At 40.0% G+C, this 25,526-nt stretch overlaps 1 protein-coding gene and 1 pseudogene across 2 annotated transcripts in view; one reads left to right on the forward strand and one right to left on the reverse strand.

The window, feature by feature from the left end:
• Positions 1–25,526, forward strand: part of ANK3 (ankyrin 3) — a 529,049-nt gene that overhangs the window by 365,073 nt on the left and 138,450 nt on the right. For both annotated transcript variants that reach the window (XM_087824408.1, XM_087824409.1), the window contains exons 9-12: positions 7,426–7,524; positions 16,823–16,921; positions 22,136–22,333; positions 24,154–24,252. In XM_087824408.1, coding sequence (XP_087680534.1) covers positions 7,426–7,524; positions 16,823–16,921; positions 22,136–22,333; positions 24,154–24,252 — 495 coding nt within the window. The remainder of the gene's footprint in view (positions 1–7,425; positions 7,525–16,822; positions 16,922–22,135; positions 22,334–24,153; positions 24,253–25,526) is intronic.
• On the reverse strand, positions 4,455–5,066 carry LOC148091534 (hepatitis A virus cellular receptor 1-like; annotated as a pseudogene).

The raw sequence follows: 25,526 nt of genomic DNA on the forward strand, positions 1-25,526 counted from the left end.
TTATAAATCTTTCATACTATAACCTTGAATTTACATCATATTTAGAGCTTACAAAATACTTTTGCATCACTTGAGACTCACAAGAAGAGACATTTTTACTGAGTAGCAGACTGAGATCCCAAGAAGCTGTTTGTCCCAGATCCTGCTGAGAGTAAAATAGAAGAACAGGAATCTGAGTCCAGATCTTTTCGCTCATTCGATTCTTCCTCCGTGCACGACCGTCACCCGATGCAGCTGTGCCCGATGGAAGCTGAGGGTAGGGTATCAGCCCCTGGGTAGCTGGGGTCTACATGGCCCCTGGAAGAGCAGCTCCATCTCCCTAGGACAGGTGCGCTGCACACACACAGGGCAATTTGCACCAGACCAACTTTATATTTTTCCAAACAACCTGTCTTTAGAAACTTCAAAGACATCGTTTACACATTTTGACATGTTTGAAACTTCAGCAAGAATCTAATTTATCCAAAGACCAAGTGAGGGCAGGATACCTGAGAAACCAACAGTTTCAAGCTGACATCTCAAAAGCCTACAGGAGTGATTTACTTTTTGGAGGGGAAACAAATATTCAACTCCGATACGAATTTAGTCCGGGATTTATCAGAAATGCTATAGATGTGTAGAAAATGTATCACTGTAAAGCCCCTTACTATTTTTGTTAAGAATTTTTTATAGTAAGAGTGTTTAAAAAATGGGGTAGACTTTTTAAAATTACAGCATTTTTAGAAACATTACAGGAAATCTAATATCATTTGGTTATATCATTTAAATAAACATTTTAAAACAACTTCTCTCAATGTATAGAAAGCAACTGATTACTTTATAATTGAATGTTTAATAATCCTTTCAGTTTAATTATTATATGCTATAATACGAATGAAACTTGAGAACATTATGCTGAGTGAATTAGGCTGGTCATAAAAGCACAAATACTCTGATTCCATTTATGTGAGGTACCAAGAATAGCCAGATTCATAGAGAGAGAAAGTAGAATGGTGGTTGTCACAGCCTGGGGAAGACGGGGATGGGAAGTTGTTTAGTGAGTGTAGTTTCAGTGTTGCGGGATGAAAAGAGTTCTAGATTTCGTTACACAACAAAGTGAGTGTACTTAACACTGAAGTGTTTACTTAAAAATGGTCAAGGTGGAAGTTTATTATATGTATTTTATCACAAACATTTTTTTCAGTTTAAAGCATATATTGAATACCACTGGACAAGATATCTCCAAAAACCAGTGTGTAACATCCAACAGTGCAAAGGTAGAGCAGGAGTTTGTAGTTGGGGGAAGAGATCCAAGACCAGTTTCCTCCCAGTTTCCCTGCCCACCTGGTGGCAGCTGGCATTGTGTGTAGAGCCCAGGCTGTGCTGGGGGGGAAGGAGGTGTGGCATATTACCCTAAATGGCTTCCCTCGCTGCTAAATCACTTGTGGGAGCTAGAGGGAGACCTGACAGTGCCTTATCTAAATTGTTGATGAGCTATCATCTATTCATCCAAGTGAAAGCCTCTGTCAGTAGTAATGATAAATAGCCTCATATTATCCTTAAGAGAAAATAAATAAACCTCTTGGGGTTTTTTTAGAGCAGAACAAATCAAATACTCAGAGCCCAATTTCACAACAGACATCAAATATCCAAGCGCTTGCTCCTGCTGTATGGGGAGCCCAGCGCTATCACGTGTCTAATCAGATGGGATTGGGTGGTCTCCCTGGGAAGGCAGTGAGGTTGAAGAAGTGTCAGTCACATCAGTTCCTTCATCGGTCTCAGCAAGACCTGTGTGGACTTAATCTCCTTATCTAGAAAGCACAGAGAGAGAAAAGTTGGTGTCGGATAAGCTAGCGGTTAGTACAACTGGAGAAGGGAAAAAGACTTTGTCTAAGAACTATTTAATTAGAAGCTCATGAAAAGGGAAGTGGACTTTTACTAACAAAGGCGGTCATCTTAATCATGACTGCTGTAGCATAAGGGAAGTTTGAGTTTATTTTATACTTGTATTAGTAATAATAGATCATCTAAGGTTGAATTTTTCTTTAAGAAAAGCCCTACTTGTGTGTTAGACTGTGAAGGCTGGAGTGTTTTATTATCTTCCATTGTTTGTAATTTTTGTGGTTATATGTTTGACATCCCCAGTTCTTACTAATAGCATCATTTGTTTACATGTATTTCATGGATTCCTTAAGGCATTAAAAACTTAGACATTCTCATAAAAAGAAATGAGGTAATGATACATACTACAACATGGGTGAGCCTTAAATACATTATGCTAAGTGAAAGAAGACAGACATACTGAAAAGGTGACATATGATTCCATTGATAGGAAATGTCCAGAATAGGCAAATCCATAGAGACAGAAAGTGGATCAGTGGTGGCCAGAGACTGGGGGGAAAGAAGAATGGGAAGTGACTAATTAATGGTATGGAGTTTCTTTTCTTTTTTTTTAAATATATTTTTATTGATTTCAGAGAGAGGAAAAATATAGAAACATCAATGATGAGAGAGTCGTCATTGATCGGCTGCCTCCTACACAACCCTGCAACCTGGGCATGTGCCCTGACCAGGAATCAAACTGTGATCTGGATCCTAGGTTGATGCTCAACTGCTGAGCCACGCCCGACTGGGCTAGAGTTTCTTTTTTTTTAATTTATTTTTCAAGTACAGTTGACAGACAATATTATTTTAGTTTCAGGTGTACAACCCCATGGTTAGACATTTATATAACTTACGAAGTGATCACCCCAATAAATCTAGAACCCATCTTACACCATACATAGTTATTACAATATTATTGACTGCATTCCTCATGCTGTACTTTACATCCCCATGACTGTTCTGTAACTACCAATTTGTACTTCTAATCCCTTTACCTTTTTCATCTATCCCCCTTACCCCTATCCCATCTGGCGACCATCAAATTGTTCTTTGTATCTATGACTCTGTTTCTGTTCTGCTTGTTTGTTTTTCTTGTTTATTAAGTGAAATCATCTGGCATTTTTCTTTCTCTGTATGACTTGAACACAGTGATTTTTAAATAAGCCCAAAGAGCTTAGTGATATGAAAAGGGCAACGCCTGGAAACTGGGAACCTCAGGGTTTTGGCCAAGATTCAAGCCCTTGTGACTCCAGGCAATCACTTAACCTCCCTGGTTGCTTCCTTATCTGTATAGTAGATAATTAGACTGAATGAATTCAGAGGTTCTCATCAGTTAAAAAACAGCAATTTCCAAAATGCTAATGTACCCCATTACATTGAATGTTATATCTTTGGTACAAGAAAAAAATATTCTACTCAAAACTGACTTATACAAAATTAGAGTAGTGCTTACTTCTGTTTTCACTAAATTCAGGTTAGTTTTAAAACTCTGGTTCATTTTCTTCTGATCCAAGTTTCTTCTTAGAAAGAAAGTATAGATCTTTAACTTTAGTTGTACTTAATTTTCTACATTAATGGGGAAAAATTAGCAATATATATTTACCTTCAAGATATCTCCAGACTTGAATAGTTCATGAGCAGGTAAAACCCCTCCGTGGCTGTCAGAGTGAGGAATGCAAATGTCGAGAACTGAGACAGAAGCGGTGGTGGTGGGCTGCCAATTAGTCATAACAAAAAAAGAAATATAGTCATTTTTTCACTGTACATTGTACAAGTAAACACGTAGAAATTTTTTAGAAAAACATGAAGAAGCAAAAAATGTTCTGCAATCTCCACCAAGAGTTAAATTGTTAACATTTGGGTCAGTATCTGTCTCCACAGCCTCTTTAGAATGTAACTGCACATATACTTACGTATAAAAATGAGAGCATGTTTTTCATGTTCTCTTATATCTCAGTCTTAATATATCATATTTCCTCTTATTAATTTATCACATTCTACCTTCTAATGTTGTATCCCTTTACCCAGTGTGAGAGCCTGAGTTCTAATTCCTCTCCACCATCTACAAGCAGTTGGCATCTTACATTTTACTTTGTCATATATTGTAAACCCCATAATTTATTGCTTATGTATTTGCTTTAGACAATTAGCTTTTATATTCACCTTCATTTTCTATTTCTTTGTGTAGATCTCAGTGTCTATCTTGTGTCATATTCCTACTGCCCAGAGACCTCCCTTTAACATTTTTTTATTGCATGTCTGCTAGCAATGAATTTTCTTAGCTTTTGTTTATCTTTAAAAGTTTTTATTTCTCCTTGGTTTTTTAAAACATAATTTTACTGGGAATAAAATTCTCATTTGACATTAGTTTATTTTCAGTATGTATAGATGTCACTTGTTTGTTTTCAGGATTGCTTAATTTCTGATGAGCGGCCTCCTGTAATTACAGTATTACCTTTTTTCCTACATGAAATATGTCCTTTTTCCTCTGGCTACCCGCAAGATTTTTTTCTTTATCTTTCACTTTTGAGCTTAAAAGAACTGTGACATGGTAATTGGTCATTGTCTTCTGCAGTCAAGAGCATAAAGCCTTAGAGCGCCACTGAGCCTTAATGCACCCTGTAAAGATTGTTCTCAAAGTACATTTTGTCATCTGCTTGGTAGCACACTGCAGCTATTTTTTGCAAAGTTCGATTCTTAGGGTCATTTGATGAAAACTTGCCTATTTTTACCAGCTTTTTTCTTGTGCATAAATTCTTTTTTTTGGTAATTATGTCAGGCAAAATAGTGAGCAATAATATCACAGCAGTAATGGAGATTCCAAGGTAAAGCGCCTCATTGATTGGTGCTCATCCATGGATTTTGTTCCAGGCTCGCTTGAGTTCCATTGCATTGCGAGAGGCCATCTGAAGGCTGTGCCCCAGGCTATTCCCGCATCTGCTGGGCAAGAGTTCAGTGCTGAACTGGTTATATTTGTTTCCTGCGATTGTGAGAGGCTGGGTTTCTGTTGTCGGCATTGGAGAAGATGCAGTAGTTTCTCTCAGGACATTCTGCATGAGCGCTGGCATTGTAGCTACAGAGGTAGAGAACCCACGTGATGTTGGAACACTGATGACCTTAGGTGGAGCTGGCTTAATGTTTAATAACGTGTTGATTTTAAAATCGTTAAACCACCTTGAGCTCTTAACATGGCAACAATGCATGCCTCTATAAGACTGGGCTGCATTCTTTATGGTTAAAGACACATTCCCTTTCTAAATGATTCCTTTTAGCTTATAAGGCTTATTCTTCTGAAAGGTGACTCTATCCATGAGTCCCAATGAGTTGATTTGAGCGTAGAGACCAACCACAGCCCCAGCACATGGTTGTGACTTCACTAGCTGTTGAGGAGGTACAGGGTGGTGTGACATGCTGACCCATCACTCCACTCACTTGTACCTGAGGTGCTACAGTATCTGTCCAAAGTAGTATGAGGCTTGCGAAGGCTACACAAGGATGCATGATAGTATCATGCCATCTCCTCCTTTATATCTTTAGTTACAGGAATTCTGTTCAGCTAGTCTTCAGGTGGTTCTCGGAGATGGTTGTTCTACAATTTACATGTAATTCTGAGGTGCTCCTTAAGTCAAGTTGTATTGGAACACAGCCACTGTTACTTCTGTGCATATTGTGTATGGCTGCCTTAGTGCTGTAATTGTAGAGCTGAGTAGTTGCAATAAAGATTGTATAGCCTACAAAGCCACATATTTGCTACCTGGCCCTTTGTAGAAAAGTTTGGCTCTCCCTGGTCTGGAGTAATGATATGAGTCCCATCCACTTCTCACCAGCTTTACCAAAACAGATTTGTTTCATTCATGTCTTTTTCTGATTCTTTCATTTAATGAATTATTATTGATTTATACTTTAGCATCTAAGAATAATGGGATATAAAGAGTTCTTCAGATGGTAGTGTAATGGCTAAAAGCATTGAACTAGAAAAGTTTATAGACAATACAGGGCAAAAAAGAACACGTTAAGCAACACTCCAAGAGGATGCAGTAAGCCATGTCCAGAATGTAGACAATTCTACACAATAAATTACCCAGGTTTTTCCCCCAATAAATATATGGACATGGAAAAGAGGTAAAGTAATGCACCTGTGGAGATTAAGACACCTAAGGGGCAGTTCAACCTAGATGTAGACTTTCTTCTAATTTGAACAACCCAACTAAGATAATTGGAGATAATGGGAGAATTTGAACATTGACAGGGTCTTGGTGTTAATGAAGTTATTTGTATTTTGTTAGTTATAATGGTACTGTGATTTTTATAAATTGTAGTATTTGTGGATGAAATAAAATTATTTCTATAATTTTTTCTCCTCTTCTTAAACTCCTTCAAGAAAAAAAATAGGGAGTAAAGATGAAGTAATATTAGCAAAAGAATGATAGTTATTAAATCAGGGCGATGCTCTTTATGCTTTTCTCTGAAACTTTGTGCCTGTTTGAAAATTTTTATTATAAAGTGTTTTTTCAAACCATGAGTTTAAGTGTTGGATTTTAATTTGAATCCTGGTTTTGCTAGCTGTTTCTGTATCTGTAAAATGGGCATATAATTCTGATTGTGTATGATATTGTGAGGATTATGGGAATTAAATGAGTTAGCAAAGAGTTTAGCACAGTGCCCAGCACATTGGAAATGATCAATACCTGGTATCAATTATATTGTACCTGCTATAAAACAACAAAAATATAACCCCTTTTGAGCCTAGTTCATTTATCCTGTAATTGATTTTTGTGAAAAACAGCTCTTAAAGCCATATTGCTGCTTCACAGGAATAAGGAACCGAAAGAGAATATTTTTCACCAAATACACACATATTTCCTTGGCAGTCTGAAAACAATCATAGCACCTATGAAGATGTATAGAGAAACAACTATGGCTTCTAGATCATGACTGGAATTTCAGGTTGTCCTAGCATTAGGGCTGTTTCTCCACAGTAGTAATTTAAAGCATAGTCAACTTTCTGTGATATTGCTTACAAATGCCTGTGAACACGCTTTAGCCCCACATACATGGGAAGTCCTGTGACTGTGCAGGAGTGACAGATTTCCAGTGTGTTACTATCGTCTCCCTTTGACACCTTGTGCTCAGTTGAACCCAGAGAAGGCTCTGAGGAACATGACACAGCTTGAACTCAGTCTGGACTGACTTAGTCAGCTGCTCTCTGGTCAACCACTCATTAGCCAATATGTATCACACAAATTTGTAGGAAAATGCATTGACTTAAAGATGCAGGATTTTAAAGCCAAAAAAAAATCATCCATCAATCTCCTCAGGTAAATAAAACAAATGAGCTGGGACTCAACCCCACAAAGGAGCTCTCTTAAAACTTGTGCCCCTTTTTTTGGAGGGGGGTCCTTCCGAAGTCATTACTATCAGAAAGAAATGTTAGAAGCCTACTATTCAAAGTGTTTTTAAAAATAAGAAAAATAATAAAGACTGGTTAGGGGTGGTTTAGGAAGCAATATTTTGGTTGAACTGAAGATACCCAAACTGTAATTTGTTTCTCTTCTTCCACAGAATGACATCACTCCTTTACATGTTGCATCAAAAAGAGGAAATGCCAATATGGTAAAACTACTGCTTGATCGAGGAGCTAAAATCGATGCCAAAACGAGGGTAAGAGTGCAGTTTATGTACATGCTTATCTTTATTTTCAGGAAGTAGAAATACTTTTCCTAATGCATTTACACTGCCTCAACACTGGCTTTATTTTCATTCACTTGTTATAATCTCTTGGAAAATGACTGCTAAGTTTCTTCTCCTTAAAATGGGATAATAATCCATATTTATAAACCTTTAATATGTGTATGGCTTTAATTATAGAAGCTAAGGTCTAAGGCCTAGAGTTTTAGTTGAGTTAAATTTTCAAGAATTTAATCACTGCTTGACACTGCAGGCTTAACTATTCAGTCCATTTTAGACTAAAACCAACATGTACCTAAAAACAAACCTATCTACCTTTGTGCACCGCTGGTAGGAATGTAAAATGGTACAGCTGCTATAGAAAACCATATTGAGGTTCCTCAAAAAAGCTAAAAATAGAATTACCATATGATCCAGCGATTTCACTTCTGGGTACTTACCAGTGTAATTGATGGGGGAATGGTTGTTGCCTAGGGAACAAGAAAATGGGGAGTTGTTCAGTGGGTATAGAGTTTCAGTTTTGCAAGAAGGAAAAGTTCTAGAGATGTTATACAGCAATGTGATTGACGTTAACATTACTGAACTATATGCTTAAAAATGGTTAAGAAGTAAACTTTATATTATTTTATATTGTGTTCTTTTACAACTAAAAATTTTTTAAATCTGCCTAGCTAGGTGTTTGGCAGGTTGGTTTTTTGGTGTGATGGATTGTGAGTGAGGAAAGAACTGAGACTTTGAAATCAAGCTTGAATCCCAGATTCTGAACTTAGCTAGTTGACTTAGGTAGGCTATTTAACCTTCTGCATGATATTTCTCTCTGTAAATAAAGACAGTGGTGATGGTGCAGCACTGTCATAAGATCAAGCTAATGTTTGTAAACTCTGAGGTATAAAGTCAGTCAGAAATAAATCCCAGTCATTGCTAGTATATCTCAGAGTCCCATGAGCATTAAACTTCTAACCAAGGCATTTTATTTCAACATTTCATGCGTTTGTTACAAGATCCGAGCAAGAGCCAGACTAAAAAAAAGATGGTCGTGCCATAGACATCCACCTGTCTAAGGACTTTGGATAGATTTCCCTGTCTTGTAATTGTCCCTCCCACAATCCTGTGCTTCCTCTTTTTCAAGAATCCTGATCTTCATGTTTCTAAAACTGGCCTGCTAACCTGAACTTGATTCCTGTAGCTCCTAAAATGACTATGTCATTTATTCCGTACATTTATTCACTCAACCAGTAAATGATTATTGAGTGCCAACTAGGGCCTGGTTAGCGGGGTGATAGAACAAGACAAGGCAACTTCCCTGCCCTCATGAAGCTGATGGGTAGTTTGTCTCTTGTATTCTAGCCCTAAGGTAGCCCAGCCATAGGTATTTGGCAGGAGACCCAGACTTCTTTTTCCTGATGACTACTGAACCTGAAAGCCATGTATGTATTTTGAAAGGGACAAGCTTTTTAGAAAGGAGTGAAGAAAGATGAGGGTTGACCTAAAAAGGACTGTCTGACTGGGAAAGGAAATCGAACTGACTTTGCATCATTTAATAAGAAGCAATCTGCAGTAGATGAAGAATTCTAGAACCATTGCTTTAAGTGCCAGGGGTCTTCTGCTAAGTGTAGGCTATTAAAGAAGCTGGAAGGAATGAAAGGGTCAGGGTTGCTCATCACAGGAGCTGAGGCATCGTTTGTAAACAGAATCTTTGTGAAGAGAAGTGAGGGAGCTGCCGTCACGCAGGAAAGAAAAGCTTGAAGAGATGTATCTGGACGTCCAGCTGGGGTTTTAGTGGGTGTGTGGGTTAGAAATCACCTCATTTCTCCCTCTCTTGATACAGTCATCAACCACTTGTCAGTCAGTTTGCATCATTCATCGAACACTTGCTGGTTTTGGCACAGAGAGAGAACAAAAGGGTCCCCAGGGAACCCTGCCCCACCTTTCTGGGGCGTGTGGTGCCATAGGGGAGGGCCGGGAGGAAAACACCGGCCGCTCTGGGGGTGCAAGTCTCAGAAATGAAATAACGCACACAGGCGAGTTGATGGTGCAGCCGGGCTTGCGCGGCGCTTTGCGGCCCGGTTCTGAGCGGCTCTCTTCTTGTAAACAGGACGTAGTTTCCTTCCGAGGACCCACTCGGTTGTGACTTGGATTTACTTTCCTCGTGTGTCCTGTGAGTGACGTGTGAGTGGGCGGAGACTTGGAGAACCTGAGGACAGAAGAGCCTGTCATTCTCTTGTCCTGCGTGGGGTGGGGTGGGGTGGGGATGGGATGTCGATCAGACGCAGACTGAATTCCTGGCAGACTGTATGGGAGAAATGTAGTACATCCCCAAAATATGTGAATTATTTTGTGGTCTCCCCATCAAAGCTTCCCTTCTCGCTTGCTGAAATAACTGAGTGATCGGGTGTGGGGGCTTGAAAGGGAGGGAGGCAGCTAAAAGGTCAGGAGGCCCTGGAGGCAAGCCTAAAAACAGAAAACAAAATTTTTCATAAATAAGCAGTTTAACCACTTAAACTGGTGGCTCTTGAGAGAATATTGTTATCTACCCATCTCCCTCCTACAAGGTACATGCTTCTGTTGGGGCTCCCTTGTTGCATCAAGAATCAGACCTGGTGCACACCAATCCCCCTGTAGAATCAAGATCTCTGGATTCGCCTCAGACGCCGGCACCCCAAGGGACCTCTTCCCTTGCCCTGTTCCCTGCTGGGTTGTTGACCTAATAGAGGATTCCATTTAAAAGCAGGCTCTAAGGACCCTTCCACTCTAGGAAGTAACCTGAAAGGTGGTCAGAGTAACTTAGGTGGGAGCTGAGCTAGCGCTTACCAGCTGGAAAAGCAGGATGAGAGTGAATTTTATTTGACCCTCATGCCTGATCTCTAGTCTTAAGTGTGACCCTCAAGTGACAAAACTGTGACCTTGGGAAAGCTTACCCTCCTGCATCTTACCTTCCCACCCATTACAGAGAAGTTGTCTTCAATGACTTCACAAGCTCTCCCAGCTAGTAGGGCACTGGATATTGTAACTTTAAGAATAATTAGTTACTGAGAAAGCCACAATGACACGTAATTGGGCAATGTCACCAAGATGGAGTAGGAGACCCCAGCCTCTATCCCCCTCAAAAAGATCAATTAAGCAGCTATCCACAAACAAAAACAGCTGTGGGAGAGCTGAGGAGTCTCCTTAAGAAACTAGAGTGACACCGTGGAATAAAAAACTTGAAATATATGCACAAAAAGGACAGGGTGACAGCTTCATTTTGCCTCTGTTATCCCGTCCCGCAGACCATCACTGCTCAGCGCCAAGAGGGAACTCCGCAGCTAGAAAGAGTTCCCCTCACCAAGAAAGGGAAAATGGGAGAGTGGCCAGCTTCCTCAGCCTTCAGGGGACCTCACAAAGAACCCATTCGGCTTCCCCACACCCAGAGACCGGCAAAGCCAAGATAAATAGAGATGGGAAGGAACAGAAAGAAGGGCAGGGCCTGCAGGATCAGCCATGCAGCGGGTGACAGCAGTTCCCTGTGACCTGCTCTGCAGAGAACTCCAGCAGCTTTCTCCCCTGAAGTAACCACTGGCCAGCACAGCTGCCACGGACCCCTGCAGATTTCACCAGTTTGTGCCCCACAGATACTCACATTCACAGACTCCAGCCACCTGAGTCCCTCCCTGCTCCCTACACACTCCCAACACCCGCACCCCCACCGCCAGAGCCAACAAGGAAGGGAATTAGAAAGAGATCTTTCTTTCCTTTATATATAAGTGGCAGAAATGAATTCTTGATCTGAAAAGGAAATTGCATGGTACAATAGAAGGAATCCAATCCCTTTGACGGACGCAGGCCTGAGGTTAAGTTCTAATCTCAAGCATTTACTTGCATGTGACCTCGGGTAGGGACATTAATCCTCTGGAGCAGCTTTCTCATCTATAAATGAACTTCCCATCCATTCTCACCAGTTGTAGAGATTCAGGAAGATCACAAGTATAAAGCGCCTGTGACAGTAGAGGGGTTTCAAAACATGTTATTTCCCTTCCTCTTAGGGCCAAATCTACAACTGCCTAACACACACAACGTGAGGATACAGTCAGAATGTTTAGTGAAAAACACGGATGTGAGAAAAGCTATTAGACTATAATCGATGCTCTTTAATTTACCTGGTTGTCATCATAACTCTCCTCTCCAGAGCACTGCCTGCTTTTCCTTTGTTTTCCATTTTCAATTAAAGATCACGTCCTGCCTTACATCCATGATACAGAAAAAGTATATGTCCACAGAGCTCTCTCTGTTCATTTCCTTTTTCTTCTCCAGATTCAGTTTTTTGCTTAGAAGAAAGAAAAGAAAGGAAACCAGAGGCTATAAATCAAAATAAACATGGCTCTTTTTGACAGTATTTCCCAAGTCATGAATTTGTGTCAATCCAGTTTGGGCTTTGAACGAATTCAACCTGTTACGGACATATTCTGGCTTCAGTATTCCTAGGTGTGATGCCTTGATGCCCTGCTCCGCACTTCTCAGACAAACCATATGCGAAAGAAAGTCTTTTTGGCCTTTGAGTGTGCAAGGTTATGCTCTTAGGCTAACAAAAGGGAGCCTTCTGTCCAGCCCGTAACGGGCAGCTCCCCACCTCACTAATAAGATTGCTGTCACCGAAATGAAATATGAGCTCCGGCCGAGCCAGTTTGCCTTGCCTCAGAATTCTGCCCAAGGGAATACTTGTTCATTATGTTAGTGCTTTAAAAATCAGGGGAATTGGAAAAAAATTACTAACTCCATGCAATTTCATTTCCCTCCCATACTGTTACTATGGCAACTCTCTCTCCTGCCTAAATGCATATGCTGCCTTTCTTGAGGCAGCCTCCCTTGAGCCCCAAGAATTGCCTTTGTCAAGCATTTGTGAACGGAGGTCAATGCTGTTGTGTGCAGGTGAACTGCTTTTTGCACCAGGACCCATTCTAGGTGACACTGTATATTAATTGTAAATTTCTACGGGTTGAGAGCAGATACGAATCCTTATTTTGTATTAGAAAATACATTGATCTAATTTTAGGGAAAGGAGTAAACAGTTCACTGCTATGTTGTAAAATACTACAATATTCACAGTAGCTCTTTTTTAGAAAAACTTATATTATTCTGAATTAAAAAAAGGAAAATATCTTATTTAAAGCAAATATTCTGATATTTCTCTTATTCTCTTAATCTAAGAGCTAAAAAGACTGAGTCATATTCTTTAGTCTAATCCCAATTTACAAGTCACTTATCTATTGAAAATTTTATTTTTTCTGGAAGGTAAGACAAGTTATTTTAATAGGGTTTCTGAAGTATAAAATGAGTCTAGCCTTAAACAAAAAGGGAAACAAGAAAAGGAATTTGGGGCCCAGCAAGTGTGGCTCAGCGGTTGAGCATCGACCTAGGATCCAGGCGATCTTTTTTCGATTCCCGGTCAGGGCACATGCCTGGGTTGCAGGCTCGATGCCCCGTCGAGGGCATACAGGAGGCAGCCGATCAGTGACTCTCTCTCCATTGCTGTTTCTATCTCTCTCTCTTCCAATTTTTAACCAACTAACTAGAAAACATTTTTAAAAGACTAAACCAAAAACCCACTTATTCACTCTCTATGTTTATTCATTCACTCGGTCACTTTGTGAAGCAACTTTCATGGACATGGTACTGAGCTACCTTCTTTCTGAGATTTAAATCTCCTTTTAACAACTAATCTTGTCCTCAGAAGCATGCCCAAAAATAACTAAAATACCAGGTAAAAAGCTATAGGTTCCCCCAGAGTGGTACAGATAAAATAAGGTAGACATCCTGAAGGGTAGAATAGTTATGCCTGATTTTGGAACAAGATTCAAAGAAACACTGTACTTGGAAACAGTGGGGATTTGGATCTTGGGGAAAGTGTAAAGAAACCTTCCAGGTACATGAAGTAGTGTGGGGAAAGCAGAAAGACAAGAAAATGGTAAGCTTTGCCAGGCCCTGCAAAAAGGAGTTTGTTAATTGGAGATAGATGTGAAGGGAATAGGGCAGGCCAAGGGTTGCAGGGACTGATATTTGTTAGAAGACTTTCCATGATAACCTGAGGAATTTAGACTTTGCCTGAGGCATGAGAGATAGATATTGAAGATCTTTTGAACGCACGGGTATTAAAATCAGAACAGTGCTTTAGGAAAGTGAATGATAAGTCACACCTATTTCAAAGCCAAAGAAATTAATTCAAAATTTAAATACTTTAATTTTTTTTTCCTCCAAGATAGGTATTAAGTAGTCAGTGCCTGCTGGTTTCCCTCTTTTTTTTTTTTAAATGAAATAAGTGTGAATCACTAAATGGCAGGTACTTTTCAGTCTCACTGGATCAACTGGAATTGTCTCCATCTTAGTGACTCTGAAAACAGTGATGCTAATTAAAGATCTTACATTAACTCTAGATACCAGTTTTTCACTGACCTGTGAAGGTCCCAACAGCCTGGCAGGCACCGCCTGGGAGCCAGGCAGTCGTGACACCTTTCCTGCGGGGATCCTGGCTATTTGAAGAGCCATGTACCTTTGAAAAGTGCCAGAGGACATTTGCAGAAGATCCAAAGGCCGTCAGCCACTTGTAATCAATGTTAAAAATACTGCAAGTAAAGCTACAGTTGAAAGCGCTGTGCTTCAGGTAGCTCTTTTGCAGTTCAGCTAGGAAGTTCTCTTGGGGAGCTGGCCAACGTTATCATCGAAACAAGGCGATACGAGGAACAGTGGCTGGAACAGTAGCACTTCACAGCTCTCCCACTGATGAAACAGGTCACTTTTCCTAACCGAGTCTCCAGAGTCTATACGTTTTTAATAAGTAAAAAGTATAAAGATCGAAGGTAGCAGCTTGAGAATGTGGATCAAGGAAGGCTAAGAGTGGCTGAAAGTTTGAGTAGAGGGTCTTTGTCTTAATAACCCTTCCCAAGACATCCCTCGATTGCCTCTCACAGTCAGCGCTGGCCTGGCTCTGAATTGTGTGACCTTGGATGAATAATTTAACCTCTTTGAAACTTAGTGTCTTCATTTATAAAACGAAGGTTATACCTTCCATCAGGGGCAGTTGTGAAGATAAAATGATACCATATCTTGGATTTACTTCAAAATAATATAAGAAAGAAGACAAGCCAGGCAGGATGTTAATGAATCAAGACTGATCCTTAGGCAACAATTGTTGACACTGAGAACCAGATACCTAAAAGCTCATTACACTGTTTGGTCTACTTTAGTTTGAAATATGTTTGAAATTTTCCACAATTAAAAAAACAATTTTTATGGATGAAATCAGTCAAACTGTATGTCTATAAGGAACGGTATATTTCAAAAGACTAAGGAGCTGAGATTTTGTTCTTAGATTGCCAAATACTTTGAATTCCATAAGTAGCATTTTGCTTTGGGGAAGATTATTTTCAAGGATAAATGAGTTGGGTTAAAATTTTTTCCTGTGTGATCATAATTTGAAAATGTCTACACATATTCTGTCACATCTTAGAGCCTACTTATGACAAAAATGAAAGAAACAAATTTGACTTTTAAGTTCATAAAAGATAATCGCATTGAGAATGTGAAATATTTTTGTTTGTTAGAAGGGAAATGTGACTATTGTTATTTTTCCTTCAGGTATTTTCAGGTTTACATTACTGGGAAAACATTTGGACTGCATGGCATTTTTTATTTGTTCTCAGATTTTATTTTATTAACAAAATGCTGTTTCCAACTTGAAAGACTGCTCTGTTGCTTTACCTTGGCTTATAAGAGCAAACGTTTTAAATCAGCAAAAAAGGCAGACTGTTTAAACATGCTCAGTGTTTAAGGAATTTTAATTCTATAGAGATTTAGCTAGTAGTTTAGAAATAGGATTGATTATACATTAGGATAATTGGGCTTACTTTCAAGAACTGCTTACACAGTCTAGAAAGTGGTTTGAATACAGTGAATCACATTTTGATGTGTTTTGGAAAATGTGACTTCCCGTGGGGTAGGTGTTGTCAACCACAGGAATCTCCAAATTGGGGAATAGATAAGCTGGGGTATGAAAAGTTCTCCGTAGGGTTTAGGGCCACTTAGATAGTTTAAAGTGAATGACTTTGCACTTCCTTAACTCCTTGCTAATTTTCCTTTCCCACCTATTCTTTAATTCAATTGTTCTCTTCTGATAGAAGGGTCTAACTTTCTAACTCTCGCCAAGAGTGCAAAAACCTTTGAGGGTGAAGAAGGGATTGTGAAAGGGGTAAAGGGAAGGTTCAAAATATTGATGTCCTGTTAAGAACTACATGACTGTGATGATTGGGTAACATACTCTTCTGCATATTGGATGGTTACAAATTCTGCTGCCAACAAAAATGAAGGACTCAATGAAGTTGTCTTACGATGGATCATTAAAAAAATCTTTGGTGAAAGATTATTAAGTGATTTTGGCATGTAATTCAGAAGGACTTTAGAGAATTAGTGATAATGCTGTAACAAAACTCCATCTACTTATGTATGCAGATAAGATTTCTGAGCACTAACATTTATCAAAGCAAAAACTGGGATCGTATTGATGCTAAACCATTTTAGCAATAGGTAATATTCATTAGCAGATATGTGAACTAGTTGTGAAAAAATATATCTCATCAAGAGAGGAATTTTTAATAAGTTGTCACCCTTGTTTAATAATCATAAAATTTATAATGTATTTTTGATGTTTGATCAATTGTGTTTGAATAATTATAATAATTTCAATCAGGAGATTTCTTTTTGATACTTAAAGCTTATGTTCTCAGGAAACCTATAAACCTTTTTTAAATTTAAGTTTATATATTTTCATGGTAGAGAAATATGGTAATCAATAAAAACACTCAAGCATAAAATTATATTACATTAAGATAAAATTGTGGGGGAAGTGGTATAGAAATATAAATGCAAGAGGAAAAAATGGCCAATGTAAAATTCCTATTACAAATTCCTATTTTCAAAGTTTATTTGTGTATTTTTTAAATGGTGGATATCAATTTACTTAGAGTATTTAGATTCCATTGGATATTCAAGAGTAGTTGAACAGTTATATCTTTAAATGTTAGTATCCTACTATGTGGAAAATTGCACACTTTGCAACTACTTAAACCTTAGAAAAAATTTAGTTCTCATTAAAATATGAAATTATTGTACCCGCTGTGTAAGTAAATGCTTGAAGCTCACTGGTCCACAGCATGTTGGATGATGCACTGAATCTTGAAGAAATACTCTGCATTTATAAAAACTCTCATGAAGCTAATTGAAGGTGTTGCCTTTTGCTCAACAGGACGGTCTGACGCCGCTGCACTGTGGAGCCAGGAGTGGCCATGAGCAGGTGGTGGAAATGCTGCTCGATCGAGCTGCCCCCATTCTTTCAAAAACCAAGGTACTTTTTTCCTAAGTTTTGGGGTCTTAGGCTGTATTTAGCTTTGAATTCCTTTACTGGTTATTTAACCCAGCCTTTTGAATTACGTAGAAAATGCCATCGTTTCAATTTAGCAGTTAGAGTGTCTGTGTTCATCAAATCTTTGCAGAACCTCAAACTCAGTTTGGGTTTATGAAGCCTTTAGAAATGAAACACTACCACAAGGCCATTTGTGTGTATTTTGTTTTGTGTGGGTTTCTTTTTTATCAGGAGCACTTAGTGCTTGATTTTACTCTACGAAATTGTCGTAGCTCAGAAATGATAGCTTGTTGGGGAAGGAAAGACTATAAGATCTAAATTCTCTGAAGTCTGGGTACTGACTCTCTTTCCTCAGCCTCTTGGTTTATTTCTTGAGAGTTTACAGACTAGCAAAGAGGCCAAGGATGTCATCTGACTGATAAAGAATGGAGACTTGGGAAAGATTGCCCTTTGATTGGTGCCACAGGGAAAGGACACATACCTGAAAAGAACAAGAGGATTGCCTGGGGGGAAAAATTGTTTTACTAAGTGTCTTCCAGGTTTTTTAATGGTAAAACCATTTGACACTATTTGAAAAGGGGACTATTTGTAAATAAACTTTGAAACTATCTCATAATCACTACTATTTTTATTAATAGATGATTTTGGAAGCTCTATTAAGCTTTATAAAGAGCCTTAATCTGTAAACATTTCCAGAACAACAAAAGTGCATGTTGCTCCTGTTTGCACACTAATCGGTGTGTCCAGTGCAGACAGACAGGGATGCGGCGGTCTCCACTCCGCCAGTCATTTGAAAGGCAGAGTTTCAGTGGGCAAACTGCCAGAGGTATCATTCTGCAGAATTAAACAGTCACAGTTTTTTATTGTGTGTGCTGACATCTGGGCCTTTTGAGTGCTGCTCATGTAAACCACCTATTCGTTCTTTTTCCTATAGTCCATGTCTATCTTCTTTCCACCCACTGCTGTCTTCTGAGCCCCAGCATCTCTCGCTGAACCACCACAATAGCTTCGTTACTGATCCCCCATTTCTCTCCTTGCTTCTTTACAATCCAGCTCCCATTTTGCAGTCAGAGTGGCCATATGAACTGTCAACCAAATCATGTCAACCTCCTGCCTAAAAACCCTCTGGTTAATTCCCGTTGCTCTCTTTAAAATTCATTTTTATTTTATCGAAGCAATATAGGCAGAGTTAAAAATCAAACCATTGTCTCCTCCTTTTTCTCCTGTTGTTCATCTCATTATCTATTTGGATTTGTTTTTTTCCTGAGAAGTCTCCTTGGTTTTTTCTTCTGTGCTTTGAATATTCAGGAACATTTTCTCACCCTCTGATAGCTTCTTTTCTTCAAGTACCCAGTTTTTGTTTTATGAAAACAATATTTTATCTTACCTTTCTGAGAACATTGAAGGTAGCTTCTTTAATGTAATTTTTCTGCCTCTTATATGTCCACCATTCCTCAGGCTTCTTATTTTCACTTGCTGGCTTTGGCTCACTCTTTCATGGTGGGGGTTTCTCACAAATGTCTATGCCCAACCGAAGTCTCGGGCGCTAGGGTTTGAGTGTAGGCGAGCTCTGCTCAGGCGTGTCAGGTGCTGGCAGGTTGGGGGGAGTCCTCTGATGTCAGGATTTGGTGTCCTTTTCCCAGGAAGTTCTGGTTTTTTTTGAGAGACAAATCCTCCAACCTTTTGTAGTGTACACCTGTGCGAAGAATTTACAGCAGTGAGTGTCAACCGTGTTCCTCTCCTGGCACACGTGAACTAATTAACAAAATTCTGCAGCATGCCAAAATATATTTGCCAATTTTGACCCCAAAAATAGGTATAATTTTTATTTGTTCACACTGGATGGCTATTGTTTTGCTGGCTGTTGTCACTTCTTTATTTGACTGTCTAAGGAAAACAGGTCAGTGCCCCTGACTATATAGTCAGATATTGCATGTTTTAAAAATTCTTGTGGCACACCGGTTAAAAATTGCTGGTTTATAGTAAGGAAAAGGAAAGGGGCCTGTCAGTGTCCCTGTCCTGTATACATACTTTAATCATGACAATGATAACTGATACTTATAGAATGACTACTGCATACCGGGTTCTAAGCACCGCATATATTAACCCATTGAATCCTCACAATAACTCTATAAGATACTAATATTACTATTATACCCTTTTTAAAGATTAGAAATCTGAGACCCAAGGAAATAAAGTAGTTTCCTCAAGCTATCTCAGCTAGTGGCAGAACAAGAATTTGAACCCAGGCAGTCTAACCGTAGGCACCATACACCTACACTATGAGCATCTGTTCTCAGTCCAGAGCCTCACCACTGCTCTCTGCTCTCCCTGGGCCCCCGCATCCAGTTTCTCTGGTTCACTTTCTCCAGAGGCTAAACTTCTGGTTTCCTGCAAGATACAAGGGGGCAGGCATCTGGCTTTGCTGGGGTGGAAGGGCCTGGAGAGCCGACAGCTCTGTACACAGGTGAACTTCTCCTACTTTGGGCACTAAGCCTCATCTTTATCTCTCGAGGTACTGTGTGTCCATAGCCCCTGCCGTTGGGGCAGTTGAGAGGTAAATCAGGGGTCTTTAGTACACCAAGTGGCATGCTGGAGCCAGACGTTGAGCCTGTTGTGTACATCTCTTCCCAGCTCCATATCCACTAGCTTTATGTTGATAGTTTGAAACTGGTCGCTGTAGGTCTTTCCATCAAGGAGACTGGCAGATACTGCGTGTCAGGGCTTTCTTTTCTGAAGAACTGCTATTAAACATTTATCAGCACACCACTGATTATACCTCTCCGCAGACACTTAGGACTCGGCCTGTCTTCTGCTGGATAAGCTACACACTTCTCTTTCCATATTCCTAATTTTGTAGACATTGCCCATCTATTTTAGTTTCCTTTCCCATGTGGGAGTGTGTGCGTGCATGCACACACAGGTACATGCCCCTGTGGATTTTACCTTTCAAAATCCTTTAATGCTGAGCATTAGTGAGCATTTGGGAAAAGATGGGCAAACACACCTCACGTCTACCATGTTTACCTGCAAGCTTCCCCCAGTCCTGAAAATAAACTCACTTTTCTGCTTTATCTCCTCTCTTTGGGCTCTTTACCATCTTCCAGACAACTAGCCTTAGCCTTCTTTCACATCCTAAAATATACCAAGTTTGTTCTCATTTCCTGTTCTCTTAGACAGAATTCCCTCAGCTTGTCCCAGATCTCTGCAACCTCGACACATTTTCAACTCAGATGTCTTCTCAGAGGCCTTCTTTGTCGGTTTGCGTGTTTGCTGTCTCTCTCTCTCTCTCCATTAAAATGAAAGCAAGAACCTTGATTAATTAAGTGTGGTACCCCAAGCACCTAAATTGGTGCCTAACACATATGGTAGACCTTCAGTAAATATTTGTTGAATAACTATTAAGTGAATAAGTGCACTCCTAACTTTAAGACCATCTGTCTAATTCTTCAAGACTCATCTTTCTGAACTAAGAAAACCCATCACAATGGATCCATATTTTCAGCTTGACGAAGGTGCCATGTGTAATAAGACCCCTCTCCACAAGGCAAATGATCTTTACTTTCTTCTTGTCTTTCCCCAGTCGCCTGTTACCCGCTCATGTATCATTATTTTTGTGTATCATTACAAAATCTTCTTTTACAGACATTCCTTTTCCACTCTCCCTAAGTCACTTGTCCTCTCAGATTTTGTTTTTTTTTGTTTACTGCATGTTTCCCTCAAAGACTGTGTCAAAACATAAAGCAAAGGACTGTTTTGGCAGGAAATAAATGAGTGCATATGCTCGGTCGGGGGTGGCAGTATTGCAAATGAGAAATATTCCCATCCTTTTTTGCACCTTAGTTTCTACTTTGGTTCAAAGTGTTTGTAGAGTATTTTTTAGGCGGAAGTATCCTGACGGACATTGTATGAAGTCTTTAAATTTACATAAACATTTATTGAGCTCTTTCTATACATGCAAGCTCTCTGCTGGCCAATATGGGGAAATTATAACCCATGAACTTGCTGTCAGGGAACACAAATAGTTGAAATACACGGCAGTGCATGCATGATGTCATGAGAGTGGCCGGGGAAGGCTTACATTTTTTTCTTATCTTGAACTTCTATTTTATGTTATTCATAGATAAATTAGGGGAAATAACTTGGCCTAGATTCAGAAATACTTGGTTCATCAGTGCAGAATTAACGTATCATTATTTTCAAAGTTTACTGATGATCACTTTTTTGGAGGCTGAATTTTCTGTCACTTTTTCCCCCTTAAAATATGTTAAATTATGTTACAGTAATTAACAGAGCCTTCCTTGATCGTTGGATTCTCTAGGAATTTCCCAGATTCCTCCAATTTGCTTACATATTTAAAGGAAACATGCTCGAAAAGACTAGCATCTTACTTTTTAATCATTTTTAAATTACAGCTGGTGTACAATATTACATTAGTTTCAGAATGACTTCTTAATACCTTGTTTTTGCCTTCATTAGGAAACATGTACTGAATACTAAGTGCCACTCTAATCTTTTTAAGGTTTTATTTATGTTTGAACCCATTCATGTCTTCTCTCAGCTCACCCAGTGAATTTTGTATTCATTCCTGTTGCTCATAATTAACTGTCATGAACCCAATCGATTTAACCTGGCTGAGGCAGGCGTTAGTTAGTGGCTTGGCCGGTGCCTTGCCTTTCCTCACCGTAGACACAGGGGGGCACTAGATTGATGGAAAAGGAGAGACTTCTCCTCTCAACATTGAAGTGAGATGAAATGTGTTGTAAGCAGAACTTAAGTTCACCGAATCAGTGCAGTATTGAATAGCAAGTATTAGTAACTTGTGGGACAAAATAAAAACTAGTCTAATGAACACCAATCTGTTCCTGCTTTTGTTTTATCTTTTTTAGCCTTCAAAATTAAGAATACCAATTCACTGGGAATGCAGTAAATAATGGATTTTAGTGCAATGCATACCTTTTAAATCAGAAAAAGAAGTTATCTTTGAAAATTTGTTTCTGTTCGTATAAGGAGTTAGAGGACTTGTTTTAAAAGTAGCTGTAGTTCTAAACAGTTGTCAAAACCTTTTTAAAAATGGAAAGTATTTCCATGTGAAAAACTGGACTTTTTATCTGCTCATATTTGTCCTGTATCTTGTGTTGGCACATTTTTTATTAAAGGTAAAACAATAAACTCTGATTTTCTTGTGTGTTCCAGAATGGATTGTCTCCATTGCACATGGCCACCCAAGGGGATCATTTAAACTGTGTCCAGCTCCTCCTCCAGCATAACGTGCCTGTGGATGACGTCACCAACGACTACCTGACCGCCCTGCACGTGGCTGCCCACTGCGGCCATTACAAAGTCGCCAAGGTTCTCTTGGACAAGAAAGCTAACCCCAATGCCAAGGCCCTGGTGAGTGGCTCAGCCAGCAGGCCCAGCCTTTGTTGCCTCGCGGACAATGTGCTACCTGTGTGTGTGGAGGGATTGCCTTTGAGGAGGTGAAAATGGGAGGTCTAATGAAATAAAGTGACCTTCTCATCAGCTTTTTCAAATATACTTCTGGGGAATCTATAAAACCTATTTCCATCATAAACAACGCTTATCGGGTTCAATCGTTAACACCCTTTAGGGTCACACTAATAACTCTCTTATGTAAATGAAACCCAAAGACGATACAGGTATAAAAGGGCTGAGGTGGTCAATCTTATCTTACTGTAAGTAAAGTTATAATGGAGTGAATTAAAAGTTTCTTCTGAGGCCAAACAAAACACTGTACCTTGACCATGGGAAGTCTAGGAATGTATGAGCTAAAATTTTACATTAACCATGTGAGTTAATGACGTGTTGCCTGCCACCTCCTTTTCCTACTGACACAAAGCTCAATTTTGGTCTAGTCTGTAGTCTTAACTCCTGAGACAATTAGCTATTTTAACCCTTAGCTGTGTATTATAGTTTGGTTTTCTCAGCAGGATGGTGTTTGCTGTCTTAGAAAAATAAATGGTCCCAGTTTAGTAAGCTGTTTAAATTTAGGTCAGAATAAGCACCCATGTTTAGGAAAAACTAAATCACCAAATGCTAGGGAGAACCGGAGAGTGTACGGGTAATTTTGAGGTGAAGGCTGTCATCCAGTCAAGCGCTTTGGGAAGGGCCCCTGCTCCTTCGCAGCGCCTGCGGTCGCCCTGACTGAGTGGATCCTGCTCCCTGGCTCTGAAATGCAGAGTGGGGGGGAGACGGGAGAGGAGCCCCTCAGAGCCCAGGCAGCTCCGTGGCCATAGTAATCCTAAGAGCTTTTCTCAGCAGCATTTCAAGAGCTCTTGACCTGTCGGGTATATCAAACATATCTTAAAATTCTGAGAAGGGAGAAAAGTAAATTAGCAATCATGACTCATTTTCCATACGAGAAAAAAACACACCTTAAAACAGGGTGTAGCCTCTCACTGTCATTTTCCTCCGACTGAAGATTTCACAACACTTAAAGGCTGTAGCCAGTCGTCCTGGCATGGACTATGGCCAGGTAAATGGTCTCAGAGTGTCCATAGAAGCACCTGCTCCAACTTTGACTGAAGCTTTTACAGTGGACCTCGGTATATTATAGTTCTCCGTGGCACCTCAAATATACTCGTGGTCTCAATTATGAGGCAGTTAAAATTTGGTAGGTGATTTGTTGAAAAGCAGGTTCTTTTATCAGATTAAATATTAAACCAAATGATCCAAGTAATGTTGGGTTGTTTAACTTTCTGCTTCCTTGGATTAAGCACCTACTTGAATCTTGAAGCTGGAGGGAATGAAAACGTTCTAGAACTGATCTTGTAGTTGCCCTAAAATGTAGCAGAGAAGTCAGAATAGGCATTGGTGACATTTTGCCTTTGAGAACAAGTGTCTGGGTCAGCTATTTTTAGTCCGTGTTTGAAATGAGGTATAGGAGGGATATATTATTTGGAAGTGTTAATTCCAAAATGAAATTATCTAAGGGAATAGTATGACCATTTTGCCTTAGCTCCCAGGGACTATGACCAAAAACTCACAATTACCAGGGCACCTTGTGTTCCTAGGACCATCTAGACTACCTGGGCTTCCAGGAAAGAATCTACATTCTGTTTAGCACCACGTTGTTATTGCTGTTTTCCAAATCTTTACACAACATCACTTCAGCAGAAATATTTTACCACACTCAGTGGAATTGGATTTCAATGGAATGCAGTCCAGTAAATACGTTTCTTTGTCCCTTGCAGAATGGCTTTACCCCTCTTCATATAGCCTGCAAGAAGAATCGAATTAAAGTAATGGAACTCCTTCTGAAACACGGTGCATCCATCCAAGCTGTAACCGAGGTGAGAGGAGTAGGCTTTCTCGGGACCCCGGGTACTGAAAGGATAGCCTCCACAGCTGGAGTCCCAGTGTCACCCGATGACAGCGAGTTTTGCTGCGTGTGATTGCCACAGACTTTCTGAGCCTTTCACCCAAGGGGCTGCCAGTCCTGAGGAGAGCAGACACGAGTGTGAGTGGATCAGTGCACTTACATCACTGACTGGAAGCATAACCCCAAACACAGCTTCATGCTCCAGGGAGAGTGACTCCATCACTGAAAGCATGATTTATATGAAATCCTAAAATGCAAGGCTTCTCAACAAGTGTGAGTTTGCCCACAAGGGACATTTGCAATGTCTGGAGGTATTTTCAGTTATCACAACTGGGTGGTGCTGCTGGCATCTAGTGAATAGAGACTAGAGATGGTACTAAACAGTTTACAATGGACAGGATTGGCTCCCACTACAAAGAATTATCTGGCTCAAAATGTGAAACATGTGAAGGCTGAGAAACCCTGCATAATAGAACCCCTGTTCATAAACTGAGGATTGCGCTCTAAAAACTCAGAGTTAATGAAATACAGAGTTGCTGAAGTTAATGAAGGACTAGCTCTAGGTTTCTTTTGTACAAACCAATACAGAACTCAGAAAAAAGATCCTTCAGGATCAGGGCTGAGCCTTCAACACAGCAAAGAAATCCTGGCATCTACCCCCCAGACTCATCCCATCCCCCGCCCCATCCTAGCACGCTGGTCCCCATGGATTCTAGCCATCAACATGTCCCTATCCTGGACACCCTTTTGTTCACCTCCCCCCACCCCCAGGACCATCACCTACTCCTGAGCATATTTCCGTCAAAGCACTTATTCAGCCCTGCTGGTGTGGCTCAGTGGTTGAGCATTGACCTATGATCCAGGAGATCTCAGTTCGATTCCCATTAAGGGCACATGCCCAGGTTGTGGGTTTGATGCCCAGCAGGGGGCTTGCCGGAGGCAGCCCATCAGTGACACTCTTCACTGATGTTTCTATCTCTCCCTCTCCCTTCCTCTCTCTGTAATCAATGAAGGTATATTTAAAAAAAACCAAAAAAAAAAAATACTTATTCAGCTGGTTTACTTATGCCCCAACCATCCCCCTGCCCCCTAGAAACTGCAGGCTCCTTCCGAGCAGGCAGGAGTCTTACCAGTGTTTATGTGCCCACAGTGCCTGGCCCATAGGAGATCATTCAGTAAAGGTTGTTGAATGCATCAACAGAGACAGTGGGATTTGAAGCAAACATAAAAATTGGGATCTAGCCT

Source organism: Miniopterus natalensis, chromosome 14 (genome assembly GCF_054644295.1).
Source record: "Miniopterus natalensis isolate mMinNat1 chromosome 14, mMinNat1.hap1, whole genome shotgun sequence".
NCBI classification, from domain to species: Eukaryota; Metazoa; Chordata; class Mammalia; order Chiroptera; family Miniopteridae; genus Miniopterus; species Miniopterus natalensis.